The 25,243-nt window shown below is 49.1% G+C and overlaps 1 protein-coding gene across 1 annotated transcript in view; it reads left to right on the top strand.

Annotated features, from left to right (window-relative positions):
* OTOG (otogelin) overlaps nucleotides 1-25,243 on the top strand; it is an 86,766-nt gene that overhangs the window by 25,324 nt on the left and 36,199 nt on the right. The window contains exons 15-27 of the mRNA XM_057553254.1: nucleotides 327-451; nucleotides 1,341-1,553; nucleotides 3,138-3,330; nucleotides 4,708-4,782; nucleotides 5,179-5,222; nucleotides 6,751-6,910; nucleotides 14,383-14,490; nucleotides 17,905-18,043; nucleotides 19,587-19,721; nucleotides 20,015-20,161; nucleotides 20,456-20,575; nucleotides 22,480-22,596; nucleotides 23,289-23,445. Of these exons, the coding sequence (XP_057409237.1) occupies nucleotides 327-451; nucleotides 1,341-1,553; nucleotides 3,138-3,330; nucleotides 4,708-4,782; nucleotides 5,179-5,222; nucleotides 6,751-6,910; nucleotides 14,383-14,490; nucleotides 17,905-18,043; nucleotides 19,587-19,721; nucleotides 20,015-20,161; nucleotides 20,456-20,575; nucleotides 22,480-22,596; nucleotides 23,289-23,445 (1,733 nt within the window). The remainder of the gene's footprint in view (nucleotides 1-326; nucleotides 452-1,340; nucleotides 1,554-3,137; nucleotides 3,331-4,707; nucleotides 4,783-5,178; nucleotides 5,223-6,750; nucleotides 6,911-14,382; nucleotides 14,491-17,904; nucleotides 18,044-19,586; nucleotides 19,722-20,014; nucleotides 20,162-20,455; nucleotides 20,576-22,479; nucleotides 22,597-23,288; nucleotides 23,446-25,243) is intronic.

The raw sequence follows: 25,243 nt of genomic DNA, 5'->3' as shown, positions 1-25,243 counted from the left end.
GTTTGGTTGATGGTGTCCCTGTTTATCTCTTTCTGACCTGAAGAACTGGGGTGGGTGGTGAGGGTGGTGCAGTGTGTGGCCCCAAGCCCATTTGGAGCCTGTTGAATGTGATGTGTGTGTGTATGCACGCACATTTGTAATTGTATGTGTTTGAATGTGTCTGTGTAGATCCCCTTGGCTGTTTGCGTGTCTGGCATATATTTGTGTTCTGTGTGTGTGTGTGCGCGTGTGTACATGAGCAGGTGGATGCTTACCTGGGTGTATGCTGCACGTTCACTTGGGTGCACGTGGGCCAGTGTGTGAATGTGGCTCTGCCGTGGCTGCAGGTCCCCAGTGGGTGTGCCTGAGAGCACCCCACAACTCTTTGGCAATTCTTGGAAAACACTGTCCGCCTGCTTCCCGCTGGTCTCTGGCTCCCCGCTGGACCCCTGTGATGTGCACCTGCAAGCCGGTGAGGTGATCGGGGAGGGGAAGGGAGGATGGGTGTGACTGGTTTGAGAGAGATGAGATGGGAACCTGGGCATGAGGATGTTGACCACATTGGGTAGGAGTGATCAGAAAGGAGAAGGTGCGGGGAGGGGACTGGGCTTCACTTCTGGTGAGGGTCCGGCAGAAGGGAACCTCATGTCCTATCCCTGTCACCTACACACACATTTGTACCAGCTCCTCCATCCCAGGGCAAAAGTCTGAGGCCTCACAGCGGCCCCACCAGACCCTACGCTCTCCTCCCATCCCCCTTATCTCACCTCCTCCTCCCCCCACCTCCCACCCTCCCCCTTCCTCCAGCTGCACTGGCCTCCTTGCTCTCTTCCTACACAGCCTGGTCCTTCTCCTCTCCAGGTCTTTGCACTTGCTGTTCCCTTCACCTGGAATGTTTTTCCCTCATAGACACATGCCTCACTCTCTCACCTCTTTCAAGTTTTTGGTCAAACATCTTTCCACTGAGGGCTTCGGACCACTGGGTTTAAAATCACAATTCCCCTCCTGCCCCAACTTGCAATCCCCATTCTCCTTCCTAGCTTTCTGTCTCTCCTTAGATTCTTCCTCTTTAATTTACTAGGTAAGTCGTCTAGTGATGGTCTTCTCCAACCAGAATGTCCGCTGTATGAGGGCAGGGACTTTTGTCTGTTTCGTTCACTCCCTTGACTCCTTCTGGCATATGGATTCATGCCTGGCATGAGGAATGCATTGCACGAGTGCCTGCGCACGTGCACACACATACACGCGCACTCCCGTGTACAGAGTCCCCTGAGCTGTGGGGAGGGAGGGAGGGAGAGACTGGGGCCTGGGGCACCAGGCAAACCAGACCTCTGACCCTCAGCCCGTTTGTCTGTCTCCAGCCTCCTATGCCCTGCAGTCCTGCAGCGTGCTCACTGGGGAGCTGTTTGCGCCCTGCTCCGCGTACCTGAGCCCCGTGCCCTACTTTGAGCAGTGCCGCCGGGACGCCTGCCGCTGTGGGCAGCCCTGCCTGTGTGCCACACTGGCCCACTATGCCCGCCTGTGCCAGCGCCATGGGCTCCCCGTCAACTTCCGCGCCCACCTGCCAGCCTGTGGTGAGTGCCCCACGCTTGTGTGCCCATGTGAGGACGGCTGGAGGAGCCGGAGCTCCAGATCTGAGTGTCCACCTGCCCCCCTGAACTCTCCCCTGGGACATCCTACAGTCTCCTCCAACCTAACACCCCTTCCTCCCAAACTGCTTCTCCTCCTGTGCTCTCCATCTCTGCTGAGGGCCCCCAACCATGGATTACCCAGGCCTGACACCTGGGGCACGTGTCACCTCCGGTCCACCTCCAAGTCCTGTAAGTCTGGTCAACTGCAAATTCAGCCAGTTCTCACCACCTCCATTGCCACCACCCTAGTCACAGCTACCTAACAGGTGTCCCTATAGCCTCTTCTCACTGCTGCCAGAGTGAACTTTCTAAAGATCACTGGCTGTGTGGCCCTCAGGTTTGAGTGCACACGTGGCTCAATGGGCCTGGACTGGCCCGTACCCACCCCCACTCCCACCCCAGGCCACATACCTCTCCATGTCTTAGTCATCTCTGTGCCCCCAGCCCCAGCACAGGGCCCCACTCTCAGTAAGCTTTAGCAAATGTTTGTTGAATAAATGGAAAAGGCACAGTACAGTAAGTCCCCTACTTATGAATGAGTTCCGTTCCTAGAGCATGTTCGTAAGTTCAATTTGTTCGTAAGTCAAACAAAGTTAGTCTAGGTACCCAACTAACACAATCGGCTGTATAGTACTGTACTATAATAGGTTTATAGTACGTTCACATCTTTGAAAGTTCATAACTCGAAGGTTCGTATGTAGGGTGCTTACTGTACTGGGAGTCAGGAGGCCTGAGTTTTATTCCAGCCCTGCAGGTAACTTTCTGTGTGTCTGTGACAAGGCCCTGCCCGTCTCTGAGTCAAAGTTTCTCCAGAGCTGGTTGGACAGGGCCACATTAGAATCATCATGGGAAGTTTTAAAAAATGCACCTATCTGAGCCACATCCAGTATCAATTAAAACAATGTATCTGGCAGTGAGGGGCAGGGGTCAGCATTTTTAAAAGCTCCCAGGTGGCTTGGATGTGCAGCCGGGGTGAGAGCAACTGGGCTGGGCAGTCTAGGTGGCTCTACTGGCCCTGACAGGCTGTGGGAGACCCCAGGGGAGTGGGATGGTGTCCAGATGAGGAGAGGGCAATCCTGAGTCTTGGACAAAGGGCCCTGAGAGGCTGCTGGAGGGAGCACAATTGATCTTCATAACCCATGGAAGCGAGAGAGGCAGAAGTGTGTGTGTATTTACACACCTGTGCATGTGTGTCTGCGGGTGAGTGCAGGGCTGTCAGGGGGCAGTGACTTCCACTCCTTCCCCAGTATCACTACCTAATAGGAACGCCCTGCAGAGAAAAGGAAATACCAATGGCAGGGTCCAGGCTGAACCTGGGAGGTGGGACCCACCTCTATGGCTCTGCCATTCTGGTGTAGTGGGAGGCAGACTGGGTTCAAATCTCAGCTGTGACCTTGACCTGCTGTGTGACCTTGGGCAAATGTCTTAACTTCTCTGGTTCTCAGTTCCCCTCTTTATGATGATGACTCCACCCCACACAGTTGTGAGTAAGAGAGAAACAAAGCACAGTTACATTCCTCACTACAGCACTGTCCTGTGAGGCTACCAAGGAGTACAGCCCCTGTGTGGCTCTGTGTGGGCAAACCTGCCAGGACCTAGCCGGCCCTGAGGCCTGTGGAGTTGATGGTGGCGGCGACCTCAGCGGGGACGAGTGTGTGGAGGGCTGTGCCTGCCCACCAGACACCTATCTGGACACCCAGGCTGACCTCTGTGTTCCCAGGTGAGCAGGCTGGCTTGAGCTCTGTGTCAGGTGGTGATGAGGCTGGGGGCCTCCAGAGCATAGGAAACTGGGGTGCCTGACCGGGCCTCTCACGTCCCTACTTTATTCATCTCACAGTCTCAGGGCAGAGCTTGGAGGGTAAGCTGGGTCAGTGGTTGGGTGGGCTTCCTCCTCTAGACACCCCTCCACCCTCCCTGGCCTCTCTTCTCAGCTCTGGCTCTTTGCTCCAGCCCAGCTTCCCCACAAGACAGAACAACCCCGCAGAGCCAACAGGGTCTCTGCCCTCATCTCCCCTCTCCTTCCACAAATCTTTACTGACCTAGGATGTTCCAGACATTTCTAGGCCCTGGGAATTCAGCAACGAACAAAACAGAGTCCTGCCCTCACAGAGCTCACATTCTGGGTGGTGAGACAGATAATAAGCAAATAAACAGATCCTTAATGGGGCTGGTGGTAACCAGAGCTATAAAGCCAAATACAGCAGAGTGAGAACAGAGGGTCCTGGGGCAGGGAGGGGTTACTGTTATGTCATATGAAGTGAGCATGGGAGGAAGGCCTTTCTGATGAGGTGACATTTGAGCAGAGATTTGAGTGAAGAGTGCTCCAGGCGGAGGGGCACAAGGGGAAGGCCCTGAGACCTGCCTGTGGGTGTTCTCGGTGTGGCTAGAGGGCAGAGTTGGGGGGGAGGTGGCAGGTGGTGACCTCGCCTCACAGGACCCCGGGGCTGACTGGCAAGGTCCTTGTTCCCTTCCAGGCCTATTTCTCCATCTGTAAAATGGTATCACATTCAACTGAATGATGGGGGTGCTGGAGAGAAGCCCCTTTAGGGGGCATATTTGACTCACTCAGAGGCCTTTTTGAGCTACAGTCCTCCCTTGAGATCCAGATGTGTGCCCTGCCCCAACCCCTTGAGTTTGAGTATTGCCAGCGAAGGGAGCCTCTGAGGGATATATGGGGCGGAGGAGGATTTAGAGAGGGAGAAGGTGGTGAGAAGCACTGGGGTTGGATGAGTTCAGCCATCCCTTCCAGCCCTCGACTGCTCTGCTTCAAGGCCTGCACTTGGCCGTAACCGGCAGGTGCTGTGGGAGGTATATGAGAAGGCAACACAGTCTTTGGCCTCAGATGACCTACAAAGAGGAGCCTGCAGAGACGGTAGTATAAGGTTCTCCACCTTATGATAGAAAGATGACGTATCTGGAGGACCTAGCCTGGTATTCACAGTATTTTAACAACCTGTGTGGTAGAGGCACTGAGCCATCAGAACGGATGCTGGGTCTGAATGCCCCTGGCTGGCTGAGGGGTGGGGTCCCTGTCCTTGGCGGTCCCTGCCCCCGGCTCCTGAGCTGGCTCACCTTTCTCTGTTCCCGGCTTTTATAGGAACCAGTGCTCCTGCCACTTCCAAGGAATGGATTATCCCCCTGGAGACAGTGACATCCCGTCTCTGGGCCACTGGTGAGCTCCCTAGACAGCAGCATTATTATCTTCTCTTTATTATTATTATTATGATTATTTTTAATCTTAGTCTGGCTGCGCCTCAGGGCATGCGGGAACTTCCCAGACCAGAGATCAAACCCGCGCCCTCTGCAGTGGAAGCGCGGAGTCTTAACCACTGGACCACCAGGGAAGTCCTATTATCCTCTCTTTAAATAGAAGTTGCTGACTAAAGATAATTCAGCAGTGCAAAACTTTCCATGAAGCGACACCCACCCTCCCCCTCTGCACGGAGCCAGGGACAGAAGTGGGCATGTCTTTCTGAATCCTGCAGTAACCTGAGTGCAGTAACTCGAGGTCTCCGGGCCCTGCAGTGACTGGATGGGCTGATCTCAGTGCCTCTCTCTCTCTCCGCAGCCACTGCAAAGATGGGGTCATGAGCTGTGGTAGCAGAGCCCCAGGTAAGGGTGACAGGGAGGGTGGGGCCTCCTTCATGGTAGTGGGGTTGTGGAGAGGGGGGTGGAGAGCCCGAGGACAGACCAGGACAGGGACACCCCACTCCAGGTCTTGTGCCACACCGAGCCTTCTGTATTCCTTGCCCTTTCGGGAAAGGCTCCAGCTTGGAGGGTGGCATTGTGAAATCCTGCCCCAACCTCAGCCCCACTCAAGTGGCTGTCCCTCCTGCTTCTCGAGGAGATGCTGGGACTCCATCTCCCTCAGGGGTAACCAGCTGAGGTATCGGGACAGTCCCTTGACCTCCCCTGGGTCCTGGATTTCCTCTGTCTGAACCATCACGTGTCTGCTGAGGCTGACTCTCTGTCCAGTGCGGGATGTGGGATCACAGCAGTGGGGAGGATAGGCTGAGCCTTTGAGACGCTCACAGGCAGTAGAGATGGGGGCATCAGGGTGACACACTGGTGGATCAGCCTGTGAGGGCCTTGGGGGTGGTAGGGCAAGGAGGCTGGAGCCTTCAGGGAGGGCCTCCTGGGGCGAATGATGCCACTAAGTATGGAGATTGGCACAGAGGAGATCAGAGAATAGTCATATGGCAGGTGGCAAAGAGCAGGGCCTCCAAACTCAGGTAGCCCTGGGTTCAAATCCTGCCCAGCACTCACTACCTGTGCAGCCCTGGGTAACTCACTTCACCTCTCTGAACCTTCACTTCCTTTTTGTATATAATCTAGATTCCTATGTTCTCCCCACGTTTCGTGTATGTCCCTGGAGTGTTTTTCTTTTTGTTGTTTCTGGCTTCAGGTTTCTGCCCTTTAGGACTTTTACTTCATCTCCTGTAGCTATCCCTTTCTCCCTGTTCCATCCCAGGGTGGGCATAGAACTCAGCCCCCCTTTATTGATTTTCCTAAAAAAGATCACTCACATGGTATAAGTGTATACGGCCGACATGACTGAAGGCTCTGGGAGAGAGAGAGGGTTTATGTCACAGAAATACAGGTAAATGGGAAGTTGACTTCCATGTTGCTAAAAGTCCCCTGGCCACCCTGCCACACTGCATGGCTATCCTCTTTCTGGCTCCTCTTCTGGTCCCTCTGGGGCACTTCCTCTCACCTTATCATGCCTTTGAAAGCAGAAGTGACTTCTCTCCATTATATGGGAAAATAGGGGATAGTAATACCTCACAGAGTTGTTGCAGGATTGAAGAAGAAAATGCACATGAAGGGCCTGGAACAGTACCTGGTGGAAAGGACACGTCCAGTAATTGGTACTGGTGGTGGTTGTCCTATTGTGGGACAGCACACACCCCTCCCGCCCACTGTGATGTGCACTTGGGAACCCAAGGAATGCCTGAGGGGCAGCAAGGGCAGGAGAAAGCATCAGAGCCCCATCTCTGCCTGCATCCTCCAGATGCTGGTCCCCAGGTCTCCCTGCCCCCCCCCCAACCCCTGCCGCCCAGGAACCCACCCCAGGCCCAGGTGTTCCAAGCATCCTGCTGAGTGTCCAGGCTCTTGCCAGCACCACCCTCTCCTCTTCCAGCTGCTGCCTGTCCAGCAGGCCAGGTCTTCGTGAACTGCAGTGACCTGCACACCGACCCTGAGGTGAGCAGAGAGAGGACGTGTGAGCAGCAGCTGCTGAACCTGAGCCTGAGCGTGCCAGCCCGTGGCCCCTGCCTCTCAGGATGCGCCTGTCCCCAAGGGTATGTATCTGTGTTGCCATGGGTTACCACTCCCGAAGGCTGGCAGAGCCAGGGACCATAACGTGGAGTGAGGGGCAGGGAAAACCTCACACAGCCTTGCAGGGAGGCACCAGCCCACAGCTGGCCAGTGACAGTGTAATGACTAGCGAGAATCTGAGAAAGAGCAGGAGGGTGGGGGGCCAAGCCGCAGGGGAGTCCACCTGCCTCTGCTGCTCACCAGCATGTGGCCTTGGACAAGGACGGGGCTTAGCTCCTCTGAGGCTCAGCTTTTCATCTGTAAAATGGGAATAATAATAATTCCTACCACCTCAAGAGATTGTTGGAGGATTAAATGAGGTGCCAACCACTGGGTGGGTGCCGGGCATACCCTAGAGGCCTCATGGGCTGAAGACCGTGAGAGAGGAAACCCGTGTTTAGCTCTCAACCTTCATCCCTGCAAAATTCTGACCAGGTGCAGGGCTCAGTCCCCTGTAATACTTGAAAAAGAAAGGCCCCACCCTGTGGAAGTAGTCTCCCTCCTGGGTGCCCGAGATGCTGCCATCACAGCTGGGTGATCTGCATGAGCTGAGTTTTGAAGGTCGCCTCATGGGTGCTCTGCGTGCGGAGGTGGCTGCAGGGGCCCAGCGCCCGGCTCTGCCCGTTCTCGTTCCTGATGCTGGTCTTGCTTCAGGTCTAGGCTGAGAAGATAGTTGGGCACCTCGTCCCATGACTTGGCAGCACTGGGCTGTGTCCTTCAGCCTGTGCAGAGAACAGGGCTCAGCTGGGAGTCCCAGCCCGGGCCTGGCAGCCAAAGGAAGTGAGAAGGGGGTCAGAGCTTCTAGGGTGGGAAGGGGAGGGAATAGTCAGTTGGAGTTTTGCTGTTTATAAAACACCTTGATATAATGATCTCCTTCAATCTCAGAGCATCCTTGGGAGAAAGGAGGGGAGGATCATTATTCCCATTTTGCAGATGAAGAAATTGAGGCCAAGGGTGGGATGCAGGGAAGTGGTCTGCCCAGAGATCTATGACTCAAACCCAACTCTGCTTACTGCAAACCCTGCCCTTTGGCCAGAGCATGCTGGCTCTGTGAGGCCTAGAGTCTGGTCCCCTACACAGAGGTCATGATGTGGTTTATGAGCCTGCCCTTTCCCAGGCAAGGGCATCCACAAGGGACCCCTGTGAGGTTTGGCGAACTCGCACAGGACCCTAGGCCCAAGACTCCACATTTCTAACAAGCTCCCAGGGGGTGCTGTGCTGCTGGTCTAGGAGCCACACTTTGAGTAGCAAGGTTCTAAAGCAATGTCCAACATTAGGGATTAGTTTAACTCAGAAGATCCCAAAGCCAGAGTGGGGCTCCCTTTTCAATCCCCAGGCTCCAAACGCTAGGATAGGATGTGAAGATTTCTAAGGGCTCGGTGACTTTTGACAAGTTACATGACCACTTGGGCCACAGTTTTCTTGTCTGTGAGGCCTGGCTGGCTGTTTGCAGGACCAGTCTGAGCAGGACAGTACCTGAATCCTCTTCCTCTGCTTCTGGCCTCCCAAACTTCAGTCTGGGTCCTGGCGCTGTGCCAAGAGCATCCACAGTCCAGAGGACTTAATGTTTGTCACTAGCTGTGTGATGTCGGACAAGTCATTTAATGTTTATGAGCCTGAGTTTGCTCACCTGTGAATTGAGGACAGTTAACACCTACCGTGCAGGATTCTTGTGAGATTTAAAGAAGACAGCGGCTGCAAGGAGCCGGGCACAGTAAGTGCTCCAGAGAAACTTGTCCTCTTCCCCTTTGTAGTCTTGAACCCCCATCACCTCTTGGGGTATTTGCCCTAGTGGCTCATGTGCTGTATCAAATGCCCTATGAGGAGCTTATACACACTCCATAGGGGCTTGTCAAAGGGAAATTGTTACAGTCTCAACTTGTAAAGGAAGGACAGGCATTTCCTGCCATAGTGGAACATTCCCTTGGGAGCTGGGATAGGGCTCCCAGTGATACCTAACAACCCCTGCCTGGGGCCCTCTGGGCCTCCGGTCCCTGTGCCCCTCCCCATGGTGTTTCTTAGAATCTCTGGGTGTGTGTAATCCTCCTGGGCCACTGCAGGGATCTGGGGCTGTCTGTGCTGCCCCAAGTTCCTTTGCATGTTGGTGCTGAGCCAAGGGCTCTGGGGCCACTAGGTAGTGTAGTACAGTGGTTAGGAGCACAAACTCTGGAGTCAGGCTTGAGTTCTGATTCCACCACTTACTGGGTGAGTCAGTTAACTTCCCTGAGGCTCCGTTTCCTCACCTGTAAAATGGCATGGAATAAGCACTCTATGTGAGTGATGGCATTGTCTTCCTTCACCTGGATCCCATGCCTGTGCAGATGCCCTCTGAGGGGGGTCTGGAACAAGAGGATCCCTTAACAGTTAAGGAGAGGGTGCTCCACAAATTGAGGGCAACTTGGAGACAGAGGCCAGAGCTTCTCTCTGCATGCTCCTGTCTGTGGTGGGCACACAGAAGGTGCTAGAGATGCAGGCAGGTCTGCAAAGGGCCAGGAGGGAGCAGTGGATGGTGGGCGGCAGGAAAGGTCTCCTCCCCGGGTGGATGGTGGGGGCCAGGGAAGTGCCTGGGGGTGAAGATGGAAGGCGGTGAGCCAGCCCATCACTGGTGTCTGATGCAATTATGGGGAAAGGAAGGGTAAGAAACCAGTATTTATTGTGTATCTACTAAGTGCTAGGCAGTGTGCCCAGGTCTATAAGTAAATTCTCGTAATGAACTTGGGAAGAAGGCGTCGTTATCCCCGTTTTACACATGAAAAACCGGAGGCTTAGAAAGATTAAGTGGCTTCAGGTAGAGCACTGTGGATTAAGCACATACTTTTTAATTTTTTTCCTGCTTCCTCTGACAATCACGATGAAATGTTGGTAGTGGAGTAAAAAAAAGTATAAATCACCAGGGACAAAGGGAGCAGGGATGGGATGACAGTGGCATGAGATGGGTCAATAGTTTTTGAAGAAGGAACGAGGGTGGCTATGTAGAAACTGACCTTGCAGAGCAGAGGATGACAGCTGATGCTTGTAGAGAAGGAAGGCCAAGGAGAAACAGCCTACATGGTGTTGACGGCTTGAGGAACAGGAGGCTCCTGGCATCTCAGAAAGAGGGGTGGCGGGAGCAAGACAGGAGGATGAGGAGCAAGTCTGGGTAAGGAGCAGTTAAACTCCCAGATACTCTAACCCCATCCAGCAGAGAAAGGTGGTAAGAGTTTCTAGAAAAGTCAAGTCAGAGGCTTTGATCTCAGGGACACAGGCAGGGATGAGATGTAGAGTGAAAATAGGGAGATTGAGTGAAAGCCTGCTGGGACCCAGGCATCTTCCCCAGCTTGGTTCCCAGGATGGTGGCGTCAAAGTTTTTGCCTCCCAGGCCAGAAATGAAAGATGATTCTTCTGCAGATTGGCTGGGCCAAGAGGAAAAAAAACTCTAGAAACTGACATTTTGGGGGTTCCACAACAAAAATGATGCCCCCCCCTTAAATATGGAGCTTCCAATCAATGTTTCGTGTCTCACTCATTTTCCTTTTAATTTTTTAAAAGTGAGGCATAATTTATATACAGTAAAACACACAGATTATAAGTATACAGTTTGCTAAGCTTTGATAAATTTATACCCTCTTGTAACCCACACCTCCATCAAGATAGAGAACACTTCTGTCCCCTCAAAAAATTCCTTCGAGCCCTATGCTTTTTCCTAGTTAGTGCCTCCCCCATCCCTCCACCATAGTTCTTCATTTTGGCATAGATAGTCTCTGCCTGTTCTAGAACTTTATGAAAGTAGAATCATGCAGTATCTACCCTTTGATGTCTGGCTTCTTCTCCTTAGCATATGTCTTTGAGGTTGATCCACGTTGTTGCGTTTTCCAGTAGTTTGTTTCTTTTTATTGCTCAGTAGTATTCCATTGTATGAATATACAATAGTTAATTTATCCACTTAAATGTTGATGCATATTGGGGTTATTTACAGTTTGGGCTATTTTAAATAAGGCTGCTTTCTCTTGGATGAACACTTCAGCATGGAACTGAGTCCTAGGGTAGATGTATGTTTAACTACGTAAGAAATTGCCAAATTACTTTCTAAAACATTTGTACGACTTCAGCCTCTCATTGCGTGAGAGTTCTGGCTGCTCCACATCCTCACTAACATTTGATGTTTTCAGTCTTTCTCATTTTTGTTATTTTAGTGAGAACATAGTCAAATAACATTATGGTTTTAATTTGTATTTCCCTAATGACTAATGATGCGTACTTTTTCATGTGTTGTTTGGCCATTTGTATATCTTCCTTTGTAAAGTGTCCATTCAAGTCTTTTGCCTACTTTTTATTTAGCTGATTTTTAAAAAAATTGAGTTGTAGGGACTTCCCTGGAGGTCCAGTGGTTAAGACTCCGCACTTCCAATGCAGGGGGCCCAGGTTTGATCCCTGGTTGGGGAACTAGATCCCGCATGTATGCCGCAACTAAGAAGTCCACATGCTGCAACTAAAGATCCCACGTGCCGCAACTAAGACCCGGTGCAGCCCAAATAAATAAATAAATAACTTTGCTTGTAAAAAAAAATTGAGTTGCAGAAGTTATAGATTCTGGATGCAAGTCCTTTGTCAGACATCTGTATTGCAAATATTTTCTCCCAGTCTGTGGTTTGCCTATCCATTTACTTATAGTGTCTTAATATGTCTAAAAACTTCTGATGAGCAGAAGTTTAAAATATTGGTGATGTTTACCTTATCACTTTTTTCTTTATGATTAGTGCTCTCTGTGTCCTAAGAAATCTTTGCCACAGTTCCAAAGATGTTCGTCTATGTTTTCCTCTAGGAGCTTTATAAATTTTGCTTTTACATTTGGATCTATAATCTATCTAAAATTATTGTATTTTGTATATGCTGTAAAATGGAGTTGTTTCACTTTATTTTTTCTGATGGATATCCAGTGGTTCTAGCCGCATTTAAAAAAAGACTTTACTTTCCCTATTGAATTGTTTTGGCACCTTAAAAAAAAAGTCAATTGACTGTATAAATGTTGGTCTATTTCAGGACTCTTTATTCTTTTTTTTTTTTTTAACATCTTTATTGGTGTATAATTGCTTTACAATGGTGTGTTAGTTTCTGCTTTATAGCAAAGTGAATCAGTTATACATATACATATATCCCCATATCCCCTCCCTCTTGCGTCTCCCTCCCACCCTCCCTATCCCACCCCTCTAGGTGGTCACAAAGCACTGAGCTGACCTCCCTGTGCTATGCGGCTGCTTCCCACTAGCTATCTATTTTACATTTGGTAGTGTATATCTGTCCATGCCACTCTCTTACTTCGTCCCAGCTTACCCTTCCCACTCCCCGTGTCCTCAAGTCCATTCTCTACCTCTGTGTCTTTATTCCTAGGACTCTTTATTCTGTTCCATTGATCTATTTGTCTATCTTTAGGCCAATATCACACTGTCTTGATTTTTGAAGGTTTATAGTAAGTCCTGAAATCAGAAATTGATAGTGCTCCGACTTTGTTCCTTTTCAAAGTTTCTTTTGGCACTTCTAGATCTTTGAATTTCCACATAAATTTAGGACCAGCTTGTCAATTTCTACAAAACAGCCTCTGGGATTTTCATTGGGATTGTGCTGAATCTATAGGTCACTTTGGGAACACTGACATCTTCATACTAGTGAGTCCTCCGATCTGCAAACATGTCATTATTGCTCCATTTACTGGGCCTTCTTTAATTTCTCTCAGCAGTGTTTCATAGTTTTCACCTAAAGGTTTGCACATTTGTCATTGAATTTATTTATAGATATTTGGTGTTTTTGTCGTTCATTCCATCTAAGTTGTCAAATTTATAGGCACGTCTATGATGACTTTTTGCCTATTAGTAATGGAGAAGAACGTTGAAATCTCCAACTATAATTGTGCTTTTGTCTCTTTTCTCCTTTTAGTTCTATGAGTTTTTGCAGCTCTCATACTTGGTGCATACCCATTTAGGATTCTTATATTCTGTTGATAAATTGACTCTTCTGTTATTATGAAATAGCCCTCGTTATTGCTGTTAATACTACTTATCTTGAAGTCTACTTTGTCTAATGTTAATATAGCCACTCTGTCTTGTGACTAGTGTTTGCATGATATCTTTCCCCATCATTTTACTTTTAGCTTATCTGTGCCTTTATATTTCAACTGTGTCTTTTGTAAACAAAATATAGTTGGGTCTTGCTTTTTTCACTAGTGTTACAGTTTCTCCCTTGTAATTAGAGGGTTTATGCATTTGCCTTTAATGTAATTGGACTGAGTTTAATACTACCATCTTGTTATTTGTTATCTGTTTGTCCTATCTTTCTTTGTTTTTTTTTTCTTTTCTTTCTTCTTTTGGGTTAAGTCTTTTTTTTTTAAATTATTTTATATTTATTTATGGCTGTGTTGGGTCTTTGTTTCTGTGTGAGGGCTTTCTCTAGTTGTGGCAAGTGGGGGCCACTCTTCATCGCGGTGCACGGACCTCTATCGTGGCCTCTCTTCTTGCGGAGCACAGTCTCCAGACACGCAGGCTCAGTAATTGTGGCTCACGGGCCCAGGTGCTCCGTGGCATGTGGGATCTTCCCAGACCAGGGCTCGAACCCTTGTCCCCTGCATTAGCAGGCCGATTCTCAACCACTGCGCCACCAGGGAAGCCTGGGTTAAGTATTTTTTAGTATTCTATTTTTTTTCTCCTTTATTTCATTTCAAGTATATATCCTGGTATTTTTTATTTTTGTGGTTCTCTAGAGATTACAATATGTATCTTTCATTTATCACAGTCTACCATGAATTAATATTTCACCACTTTAGGTAGAATACTTGTAACAGTCTGCTTTCATTTACTTCCTTCTTGTCCTTTGTACTATTATTGTCATACATTTTACTTCTACATGTGTTATAAACCCCACAATTCATTGACATTAATCTTGTTCTAAATGCTCAGTTATCTCTTAAAGAAATTAAAAATAATTAAAAAAATATTTACCAACATATTTTCTACTTTTGGAGCTCTTCATTCCATATGAATCTGAGTTTCCATCTTCCTGAAAAATTCCCTTTAACATTTCTTTTCAGTGCAATCTACTAGTTACTCTATGAGTCACCTGGGTAGGGAGGGTCAATGCCCATGTCCATGGTCTGTTCATTAGTATACATCTAGTGCCTACGGGACAACTGGCATCCAGCCTGGCTGGCGGGTGTGGGGTGGCATGTGGCTGGTAGAGCTGAGCCTTGCTTCCTGATGTATGGCAGAGACTTCTGAGCTGGGCCAAGTCTGTCTCTGGTTTTTCCAGTTACCAAGGTACCTCTGAACCCCACTGGGTAGCAGCAGGATGGTGGTGGGTACATGGTCACTGTCTTCCAGGGTAAATGCTGAGAGCCACTCCAGGGCATCCATGTGGATACAGGGTCCTCCACAGGTGACAGAGATGGGAAGGGTGCTCTCCTGACCACCTGCTTGCTGTGTCCTTATAGCCTGCTCAGACACGGGGATGCCTGTTTCCTGCCAGAGGAGTGCCCATGCACTTGGAAGGGGAAGGAGTACTTCCCTGGGGACCAGGTCATGTCTCCCTGCCATTCCTGGTAAGTGAGGGCCCCATCCAGGCTCTGCTTTTTGCTGGGGGTGAGGATGGATATGGGATGCATGATCATGAGTACAATCTAGCATCCCCCCTTCAACCATGTTCATATTCATGTTGTGTGTTTCTGTGCTATGTAGGGGTTTGTGTATATATACAAGTGTACACATAGAATTTTGGGGAGTGTTTTTGTGAGTATTTACATGAATGTGAGTTTGATCAAACATGTTTATGAATGTGTGTAGATGTGTATTTGTAATCATGAGGATGTGTTTGCATATGTATATGGATGTGCAAGTGTGGGCACGTGTCCAAAATGCATAGACTGCATATGTGAGTGTATATGCACATGCATGTATATGAAAAGATGGGCATTCATAATCCTGAATATGTTAGTGGATACATAGTTATGAATTTGTGTATGTATACAGCTATATTTATATACATTTGTGTGCATCTCCATCCATTTAGTATGTGGGGACATATATGTGCAAAGTGTGTGAATATGTGCATGCGCTGGGTGTGCATATTTGTATTTACATGTAAGTGAACAATATGTAAAATGTGCATTTGTGATTTCCTATGAATATGTACATGCTTATATGTGAGAGTGAGTTTATATGTGAATATATTTGCACACTGTATATCTGTTAATATAAGTATACATACGTGAGAGTGTGTGTACCTGGATTGAATTCTGTGAAAACAGGACTGGGGCCAGTTCTGTAGAGCCTGCCCTGGGCCAAGCAGCAGGGGATAGAAGTGGGTAGAGACTCAACCTCCTAAATATCCTCGCAGCCTTCCACTGCTGCTGTGCCTAACTCATGTTAATTCACTTTCCAAAGGCTTGGCTCCTGGAAGTGTCTATGGTGATTCTTTTTTAAATAACTTGTTTTCCCACTCTCCACCTGTCCTCTGCTTCTGGGAGAGCTGAGCATCTCTCCCACCTTGTTATCACCTAAATCTTGAGGTTCGCCGATGACTCCCCCCACCCCCGCAAAGGCCTTATAACTACCCCAACAGCTAATGAGGCCTTTCAACCCATGCCTTCCAGGCTGGGCGGCTTCTGTTGTGGCCTCCTTTGCCAGATGTCCTCTGTGTTCCTGGCACACGGAGGCATGTGGAGCCTCCCTGACATTCCCCCTGTGCCCTTGCGCTCCTGCAGAGGGCCCGGCCTGGGCTTTCCAGGGCTCTGAGTGTCCAAGTGCTCCTCCAGCCCTGATGTGTCTGCAGGATCGAGGTGGTCCTGCCACTACCCCAGGGGGTCAGGGGACACATCAGGGACCCCTGAGCCCTGGCTCCTACAACTCTCTGGAAAATGACCAAAGCACATCAGCTAGACTAGTTGGGCTAGGATGAAGAGGGGAAGGAAACAGGACGAGGACCCCTCAAAGAGGTCTGGCCAGCTCATTCCAGTGGAGGTCCCCACCCAGTGGAACCTGTTCCTTCTTAGCCCCACATCACATTCCAGTGACTGTCCAAGGGGTCTGGCTGGGCACAAGACCCTGTGTAAAGTAACTTCAGGTCAGGCTTGGTGTATTGATTCCTGGTCTGGTGTTTCGGAGACGGGTGTGTTCTGTACGAGCCCTTCCCAGCCACTCAGCTCCCCTGAACCCTTCTGTCTCTTGTAGGCTGAGGAAGGTCTCCTAGACTTCGGGATTCATCTCACATTAATGAGTGTGTGCTCCATCTCTCTGCTCCCTTTTTATTGCAGAACTTCTCAAAACAGTTGTCTGTATTTGCTGCTTTCAATTCCTCTTCTCCCCTTCTCCCTTCCATTCCACGAAAACTATCCCTACCAAGGTCACTGATAATCTCCATGATGTTATATCCAGTGTTTATCACTTGGTCCTCATCTTCCTAGACCTATTAGCAGCATTTGACACAGTCAGTCATTTGTTATCATTCTCTGCCGTCATACCTTTCTTCCTGTGACTCTGGGATTCCCCACCCTCTTGATTTTCCTCCTGCCTCTCTTGCTGCTCCTTCTCCAGTTCTTTTGTTGATTCTTCCTCTTCTCCAAATTCTTAATACTGAGTGCCCCAAGGGACCTCTTCTGTATTTATACTCATTCTGTTGGTCAACTCACCCAGTCTCATGGTGATAAGGCCTATCCATAGGCAGCTGACTCCCAAATTTCTACCCATAGTCCAAACCTTACTCCTGAACTCCAGACTCACACATCCAACTACCCACTTGACATCACCACATGTGTGTCTAATGGACATGTCAAACACCAGCACACCCAAAACCGAACACCTGATCTTCCCCCTCAGACCTGCTTCTCACTCAGCCTTTCCCATCCGGGTGGAGGAAGACTTCATTTTTCCAGTTGCTCAGGCCAGAACACCTGGAATCATCCTTGAGTTCTCTCTCTTACTACCTTCATCCAAGCTGTCTGAAAATCCTTTTGGTTCTACGTTCAAAATAGATCCAGAATCTGGATCTCATTCCTGCACCGCTGTTACCCTGCTCTGAGCCACCATCATCTCTTTCCTGAGTTGCAGAAAAACCTCTCAATTGATCTTCCTGCTTCCACCCTCCAGCTTAGGCTCAGCACAGCAGCCAGAGTGGAACATAAATCATCCTGTTATTCCCGTGATTAAATCCTCCAAACACTCCTGGTCTCACTCCTACCATTCTTACAATGGCCTTCATGGACCTATGGGATCTGGACCTCTGTTACCTCCCTGAATTCCTCCTCTCCTCCCACACTCTCCATTCTAGCTGTGTTGTCTTCCTGAGGTTCTTCAGGACCTTTACAAAGGCTGTACCCTCTGCCCAGGATGCTCTTCTTCCAGATGTCCATATACTTAATTTTCTCACCTCCATTAAGTCTCTGCTCACATGTTCCTCTGTCCACCTTATTTAAAATTACAACCCACCCCCCCACACATTCCCAATCCCCTTTATCTTGCTTCTTCCCCCCCATAGCACTCATCACCTTCTTACCCACTCTATTACCTACTCATGCTTACTTATTATTTAATGTGTAGCTTCCTCCTCTAGAATATAAGCTTCACAAGGGCAGAGGTGTTTTGCTGTTTTGTTCACTGATGTATCTGAAACTCCTAGAATAATGCCTGGGATATGGTAGACGCTTATTACTTGTTGAATGAATGAGTGAATGAATGAACAATTGGAGTGGTAAAGAGAGTGTGGACGTTGGAGTCAGATAGATCTGGATTCAGTCTTGGCTCTGTTATTTGTTGGCTTAACCTCTCTGAGCCCCAGTGTATCCTACATAAAATGGGGACCCACCCTGCCACCCTTTGGGCATATGTTGGAGGTCAGTGATGTTTGTTGACCTCCGGCCCAGGGACACACAGTGGGCGCTCAATGGGCAGTGGCTGCATCTTGGATATTCAGGGTGGGGGCAGGGCATGCCCTGTCAGGGGTCTGGGCATGTGTGTTTCAGTGTGTGCCAGCGCGGCTCGTTCCAGTGCGCCCTCTACCCCTGTGCCTCCACCTGCACCGCTTACGGCGACCGCCATTACCGCACGTTTGATGGGCTCCCATTTGACTTCGTGGGAGCATGCAAAGTGCACCTGGTCAAGGTGAGTGCCTGGGTGTGTACCAGCTGGCTCTACAGGGACCCAGAGCAGCTGGTACGTAATTAGGTGGGTGGGAGGATCTAAGCCCTGGTGTGTGGCAATTTAGAGACTCAAGGAAGTGCTAAGGAGCAAGATTGGGGCTGGACAGAGCCCACCAGTCATAAATACCCTACTGCCTGTCCACTCACCATTATAACCTTGCCCCCTTGGGTGCCAATGGTTTTTCTGTCTGTAATAGTAAACGCAAATGCTTTCTGGGCTTTTATTATATCCCTGGTGGTCTACCAAGCCATTTTAAAGCATTATTTCACTTAACTCTTACAGCAAGACAGAGTTTATTGAGCCCATGTTATAGCTGGAGCAACTTGGGCTTAGGGAAGGTGGTATCTCACCCGAGGTCACACAACTAGTCAGGGACAGAATTGGGGTCAGGTTGGAACCAAGAAATCTGACTGGAGAGTTGGTGTGCAGGCAGGATCCCCTCCAGAAGGAGAAAAGGGTACCAACAGGGCGGGTGGGAGAGTGCCTCAGACACATTCAGGGACCTTGGTTTTGCTAAGGGCCTGTCCATCTCATTATATGATAATAAAAGTAACAGTAATAATAATAATAATAATGACAAACCTTTCATGGAATAAGTCCTGTCTCTGGGGCAGGCACTGTGCTGGGGTCTTTCACATAATTTCAATAACTCCACAAGACAAAGATTATAGACCTTGTTTTATTTTTTAAATTTCAAAGGTTTTGCATGCTCTTCACTAACATGTGAAACAATATAGAAGCATATATTAAAAACAAATATTCCTCTTCACATCTCTTCTGTTCCTACTCCCTGCTGAATAAGCACTCATAACAGCTAGGTGTGAATCCTGCAAGATCATTTTCCATAAGACAGACAGACAGACACACACACACACACACACACACATTTTGTTTAGTTTCTATGAATAGAATCCCGCAATTTGCTTTTATCACTTAATAGTGTATTTTGGACATTATCTCATATAGTCAGTAAATTTTTCTTCTTCTTTTTGTAGAATTCCACAGAAAAGATGTACTCTAGTTTGTTATTCGCCATTGATGGGCATTTTGGTTGTTGTCAATATTTAAATGCTCAATGAATACTTGTGTGGATGTGTCTCTAGACGCTTAGAAGCAGAATTGCTATAAAAGTTATACGTTTAGAATGTTGTCCAGTGCCTGCAAATTGCCCTCCAAAAAGGCTTACATTAGCATCATCAGTGTGTGTAAGACAGTGCCCCTTCTCCTACACCCCTGTCAACACCAGTCATCCCTATTATATGTTCATTCATTCATTCATTCATTCATCAGATACTTTTTGGAGAGTCCCTACATGCTAAACACTGCACCAGGCACCCAAAACAAAACTGAGCTTCAGAGAACTGAAGTAAGTTGCCCAGAGTCACAGCTCATATGAAGTAGAAGTGGGTTGAAAACTATTTCAGAGTCTGTGTCCCTCTACCCCATGCCTCTCAGCAGAATCTCTTCTCTCCCTGGTTTATTGCACTAACTTATTTCTCCTCAGAGCACATCCGATTTCAGCTTCTCTGTGATTGTAGAAAATGTAAACTGCTACAGCTCTGGCATCATCTGCAGGAAATTTATTTCCATCAACGTTGGGAACTCACTCATCATCTTCGATGACGACTCAGGAAATCCCGTAAGGCCTGGTGCAGGTGAAGGTTGTATGGACAATTTGCCGGTTAATAGGGGGCAGAAGAGGGCTAAGGACTGGTTTCCTTACCACAGCACTTTCTCTTGGAGCCACTGAGTCCGCAGCCCAGATTGAATTCCTTGGCCACGGCCAGGAGCCCAGAGGTCAATGTCAGGGCATGAGGGAGGCAGAGGAATTGGTGAACTCCTGGGGCCGGGCAGTGACTTATAGCCAGGCCCAGCTGACCCAGGTGTTGGGGGACACTCTGGCCTCAGGAATGGCCACCTCTGTCCCCCTAGAGTCCGGAGAGCTTCCTGGATGAGAAGCAGGAGGTCCACACGTGGCGAGCAGGGTTTTTCACGCTGGTGCATTTCCCACGGGAACACATCACCCTCTTATGGGACCAGAGAACCACGGTGCACGTTCAGGCGGGGCCGCAGTGGCAGGTAGTCACGTGATCAGTGACCCTCACGGGCCCTGTGCTCCTTCCTAGAGCCAAGCCAACCCACTGGGTGTCCTTGCATGAGCTGTACCCTCGCCAAACAGCCAGGAACATCATGCCTGCTGTCCTATCTGCCCACCCGACTCTGGGCCCCTTCTCCTCTGACTCTTCTCTCTCTGCACACCATGACCCCAGTAGTTGCTTCTGGGCCCACGACAGACTCCTAGGCTCATGGCGACCCCTCTGCCTGTGGCTCACGCTTGGAATGCCTGAAACTGACCATTCTCTCTTCTTTCAGGGCCAGCTGGCAGGACTCTGTGGGAACTTTGACTTAAAGACCATCAATGAGATGAGGACCCCAGAGAAGTTAGAGTTAACTAACCCCCAGGAGTTTGGTGGCAGTTGGGCTACAGTTGAGGTAAAACCTCTCCAAGCTGGCTCACTCCTCTCACCCGAATGGACCCTGGTCACACTGAGAGAAACTGGCCACAGGTCAGGGGAGAGGGACATTGGTGCAAGGCTGCTCCTGCAACCTCTCTCTCAGCTTCTGACCCAGCATCCTCAGCCCTGGACTCTGTCCTGTGGCCTGAGGACATGCACCATCCCATCTCACACATCAGACCCCGGACCAAGCCCTGGTAGGAGGGCTGAGGCTGGGAAGGAGACAAAGTCTCTGTCCTAGGAGAGATGACCACCTAGTAGGGAAGATGAGTCTTGTTGAAGCATTACCATCTTACCCATCTCTGTGCCCCCGGTGCCTGGCGATAGGTCTGGCACACAGGAGAGACCAAGAGAGACCCACATGGGTTGAGGCAATTAGAGAAGGCTTCCTGAAGGTGGTGGCACTAGTGTGGTACTTAAAAGATAGACCATATTTGGATGGAGGAATGTATCAGAGAGAGGGAGGACAATATTAGCAGAGGCAGAAATGATGGGGGATGTCTCTGAGGTTTGGGAGATGTCTGAGGCTGCCAAGCTGTGAGCGATGGGGGGAAACATCACTGAGCTGACAGCAGGAGACCTGGGTTCTTATTCTTTTATTTAAAAGATTATTTTATTTTGTTTTTCTTTTGTTTGTTTGTTTTATTATTTGGGGTTCTTGTGTTAGATCATCCAGTGACTTGCTGGGTGACCTTGAGTAAGTCCCATCTTCTCTGTGGTCCTCTGTGAAGTGAAGGGGCTGGGAGAGGGATAGTGTATAGATTTCACTTCATGTGACAAATCTGATCAGTCAGATGAGGCTGCCTGGGCAGCTGTGTTGAGAAATACCAACACTTGTGTCAGGCTCAGCTGGAAGAACTGCGAGTGATTAGTTATGTCTGCCATGGGTGCTGCATTAGAGAGTGGTGATATGAGTGTTACATATTTGCCTTTCTTGGACTGAGTGATCTTAGGTTCCTAGTTCTCTGTTAGGGAGTAGGTGGAAATAAGCCTATGTAGACTGGTGTCAGGGGAGCAGTTAGTCATGGCCTGGAGCTAAATGTAATCCTGAGGTGGGGCAAGGCTGTTCTCACAGCCTCAGAGAAGTATGCTCTAACCCATTCCATTTTAGAGAAGCTTAGTGGGTGACTAACCTTTATTGCTTCCCTCCTCTCACCCCTCACTGTCATTTCTCTCTCAATAATCCCCTTGGGCATACCCTGGGGGGCTCTAGTGACAGTGTAGGCCGGGGGAGGAGGTTCAGCAGACATCAGGGAAATCTGTATTAGTTTTCTGTGGCTGTGTAACACCGTAACTGCAGACTTAGCAGTATCCAACCACACACGTGTATTATCTCACAGTTTCTGTGGGTCAGGAGTCAGGGCACAGCTTGATTCGGTTCTCTGCATACAGTATCACAGGCTGCAGCCAAGGTGTCAGCCAGGGCTGGGCTCTCATCTGAAGCTTCGACTGGAGAGGGATCTGCTTCTCTGACCACTCATGTGGTGTTGACAGCCATTCCTTGTAGTCATAGAACTGAGAGCTTCAGATTTTTTGCGAGCTTTTGGCCCAGGACAACCCTCAGCTCCTAGAGACCACCCACCATTTCTGCCACGTGCCATTCACAGCCAGCAAGGGAGAGACTCCAGCCAGATGGGCTCTGCACTCTTACGTAACATGATAATGCAGTCACTGGCACATAACCACATCCGTGTGTCACCTTTGCTGTCTTTTGTCGACTTGTCAGTTTGGTCCCTCCCACATTCAAGGGCAGGGGATTATACAAGGATATGAACACAGGAGGCTGGGATCAAGGGAGCCACTCTAAGAGTCTGTCCACCACATCAGGCAACAGGCATTTGAGGGGTAGGGAGATCAACAGCGCTGCCTTTGCCCCCTCAGTGCCCAGACACCCTCGACCCCCGAGACACGTGTGTCCTGAATCCTCTCCGAGAACCCTTTGCCAAAAAGGAGTGCAGCATCCTGCTCAGCGAGGTGTTTGAGACCTGCCACCCTGTGGTGAGTGGACTCCAGGCTTGGCTGCTCCTGGGCCCCCTTCCCACCTCCCTGGAATCCCTTCTGCTCTCAGACCCTCCATGCCTTGGAGAGACACCTCAGGTCCAGAGGAAAGATTCACCTCTGCCATTCCCTTGCCTCTGGTCTGCTCAGATGAGTCTGCCCTGTTTCCCTGGGACAGACACAGTCAAACAGCTTCTGTGCCCTTTTCAAGCCCATCTCGATCTGGCTCTTCCTCCCAGTCAGGAAGTTCTTCTGAATGGTGAACACAGACCCCTCATGCTGTGGCATCAGCCCTCAGTGGAGACAGAGGAGAGCTGGTGCTCAGCTGTGCATGGCCCCCTCCAGGGCCTCGAAGGCTGCCGTCAGATGGGCTTTGGCTGTCTCTGGCCCTGGCTGGGGGTTCACACCCCACGTCTGTTTCTCAGCCACACCCTAAGCCCCTGGATCCAATAGCCTAGGCCCGGGGAAGGAGAAAGCTTAGTTCTCAAAAGCAGGGTCTACCTGGGTCATGGAGTTAATGTTTCCCTCTCAGCTGCCTGCCTTTCTGCCCTCACCCTACATGGGCAGCTCGCCCCATCCTGTGGTCCTGTCACGTTTATGCTGCTCCCTGAGGCTGAGTGGCATCAGCCCAGACTCTGAAGGGCTAACATTCAGGGTCTGTCCTCTGACATCTGACTTCTGACCTCCTCTAGGTCGATGTCACTTGGTTTTACTCAAACTGCCTGACAGACACCTGTGGGTGCAGCCGGGGCGGTGACTGTCAGTGCTTCTGTGCCAGCGTGTCTGCCTATGCCCACCAGTGCTGCCAGCACGGGGTGGCCGTCGATTGGAGGACCCCGCGCCTTTGCCGTGAGTGTCCAGACCAGTCATCCGAGGGGGAGAGTGGGGCCCCTTCTGTGGGCAGGCCTGTGGGGTCCCATCACTCTGGCTTGTGCTTATCATTCATTGAATTCTTACAACTACCCTGTGAAGTAGGACTGTTTATTCCTGTTTTACAGTTGGAGAAATGGGCTAGAAAGAGAGAGATTAAGTAACACACTCAAGGTCACACAGGTTGGTGGAGGAGCCAGGGCTCATCTCCATTGCAGATGGTCTGGCTGCAAACCCATGCTCTTAAACACTTTACCAGAGGAGTCAGGAACCCTGGGTTCCAAACCCAGAGCTGATATTTGCAAGCTGTGTGACCTCAAACAAGTCCCCCAACCTCTCTGGGGCTCCATTTTCTCATCTGAAAAATAGGAATAGACCTGTCCCACCAGGTTTATTGTAAGGGTCAAACGAGATAGTGAATGTGAAAGCCCTTTGTCAGGTGAGACTCATGGGGCCCGTCAGAGGCACCACAAGATAGCAGTTTTTCTGGAGCACTGGTGGTCTGCAAATGCTTTTGGTTGCACACTCCTATCAAGTAAAAACATTTTGAGCACATATACATGCATATATATATATACACACACACATACACACATACACATAGATGCATGTACATATATATGTACTATTAGTAGTGTAAATGTATGTCACAAAACAGATACAAAAGTAAATATTTAAAAGATGAAATAAAATTCATAGAAATTTAAATGATTAATTAATTGATTATTATTTGTTTCTGCATACCAAAGATCTTGCTGGTGCAAGACGCCTCACTTTGGGGTGCAGTGGTTATTATACAGGTGCTGGGGCCACACTGTCTGGGTTCAGACTCCAGTTCCACTAAGCAAGGTGACCTGGGGCATGTTCCTTATACTCTGACTAGTAATTGAGGGTTAAGAGAACTGTACCTTCCTTGCAGGGAACTGTGAGATTTACATGAGAAAATGCAGGTAAAGCACTTGGCACAGTGCTTGTGCTAGAGCCGAGGCTGCTGTCATTTTTCGTGGGGGACATGGGTGCTGGCATGAGAGCTCCAGGCAGGATGACCTCAGGAGGAAGATGGAGCAGAATCTGCCTTTGGCTTCCTTTATCTTTGCCCATTTTACCGTGAGCCTCTTCCATCACAGAAGCCTTGGGTCCTCATGCAGTCTGCTTCTCCTTCTACTTCTCTCATAAAAATCCTTCAATAAGGAGGAGGGAACACACGTTTACTGAGAATCCACTGTGTGCCAGGCCCTGTGCCTTCTGTGCATTAACTCACTTAACATTCAGGCCTAGGGTGAAGCAAGTGAGGCCAGTTCCTGGAGCACAAGATTTAAGGGGGTACCAAAAAAGGGAATATTTTAAGGCAGTATTAAAAAAAAAATCAAAACTAATGCAAAAACATCTCTGAAAAACAAAATATCACAATTTTAAGTAGTGACAGTCTCAATATTATTGATTTTTCCTTTTGCCTTAGGCTCCAGTATGGCTCAGCAAGGTGCTGTCACTGATCTTGTCTATTTTAAAATTTTGATATTTTGTTCATCATGGATATTTTGCATTAATTTTGCAATTAAAAAATTGTATTAAAATATTACATATCCTGATTACTGAGATTTTTGAGGTCCCCGTAAATTTTGCACCTGAGGTGAGCACCTGCCTTACCCCAGTACAGGCCTCACAAGTCTATGGGGCAGATACTAGTGGTAGTCCCCGTCCTACAGAGGAGGGCACTAAATTTCAGAGAGGTTGAGAAACTTGTCTCGGTATGCACAGCTGATGAGTGAGAGAGATG

The sequence above is a fragment of the Balaenoptera acutorostrata genome, chromosome 9 (genome assembly GCF_949987535.1).
Source record: "Balaenoptera acutorostrata chromosome 9, mBalAcu1.1, whole genome shotgun sequence".
Lineage (NCBI taxonomy): Eukaryota > Metazoa > Chordata > Mammalia > Artiodactyla > Balaenopteridae > Balaenoptera > Balaenoptera acutorostrata.
The sequence above is the reverse complement of the archived record's forward strand: the minus strand, read 5'-3'. Positions and strand labels throughout refer to the sequence as shown.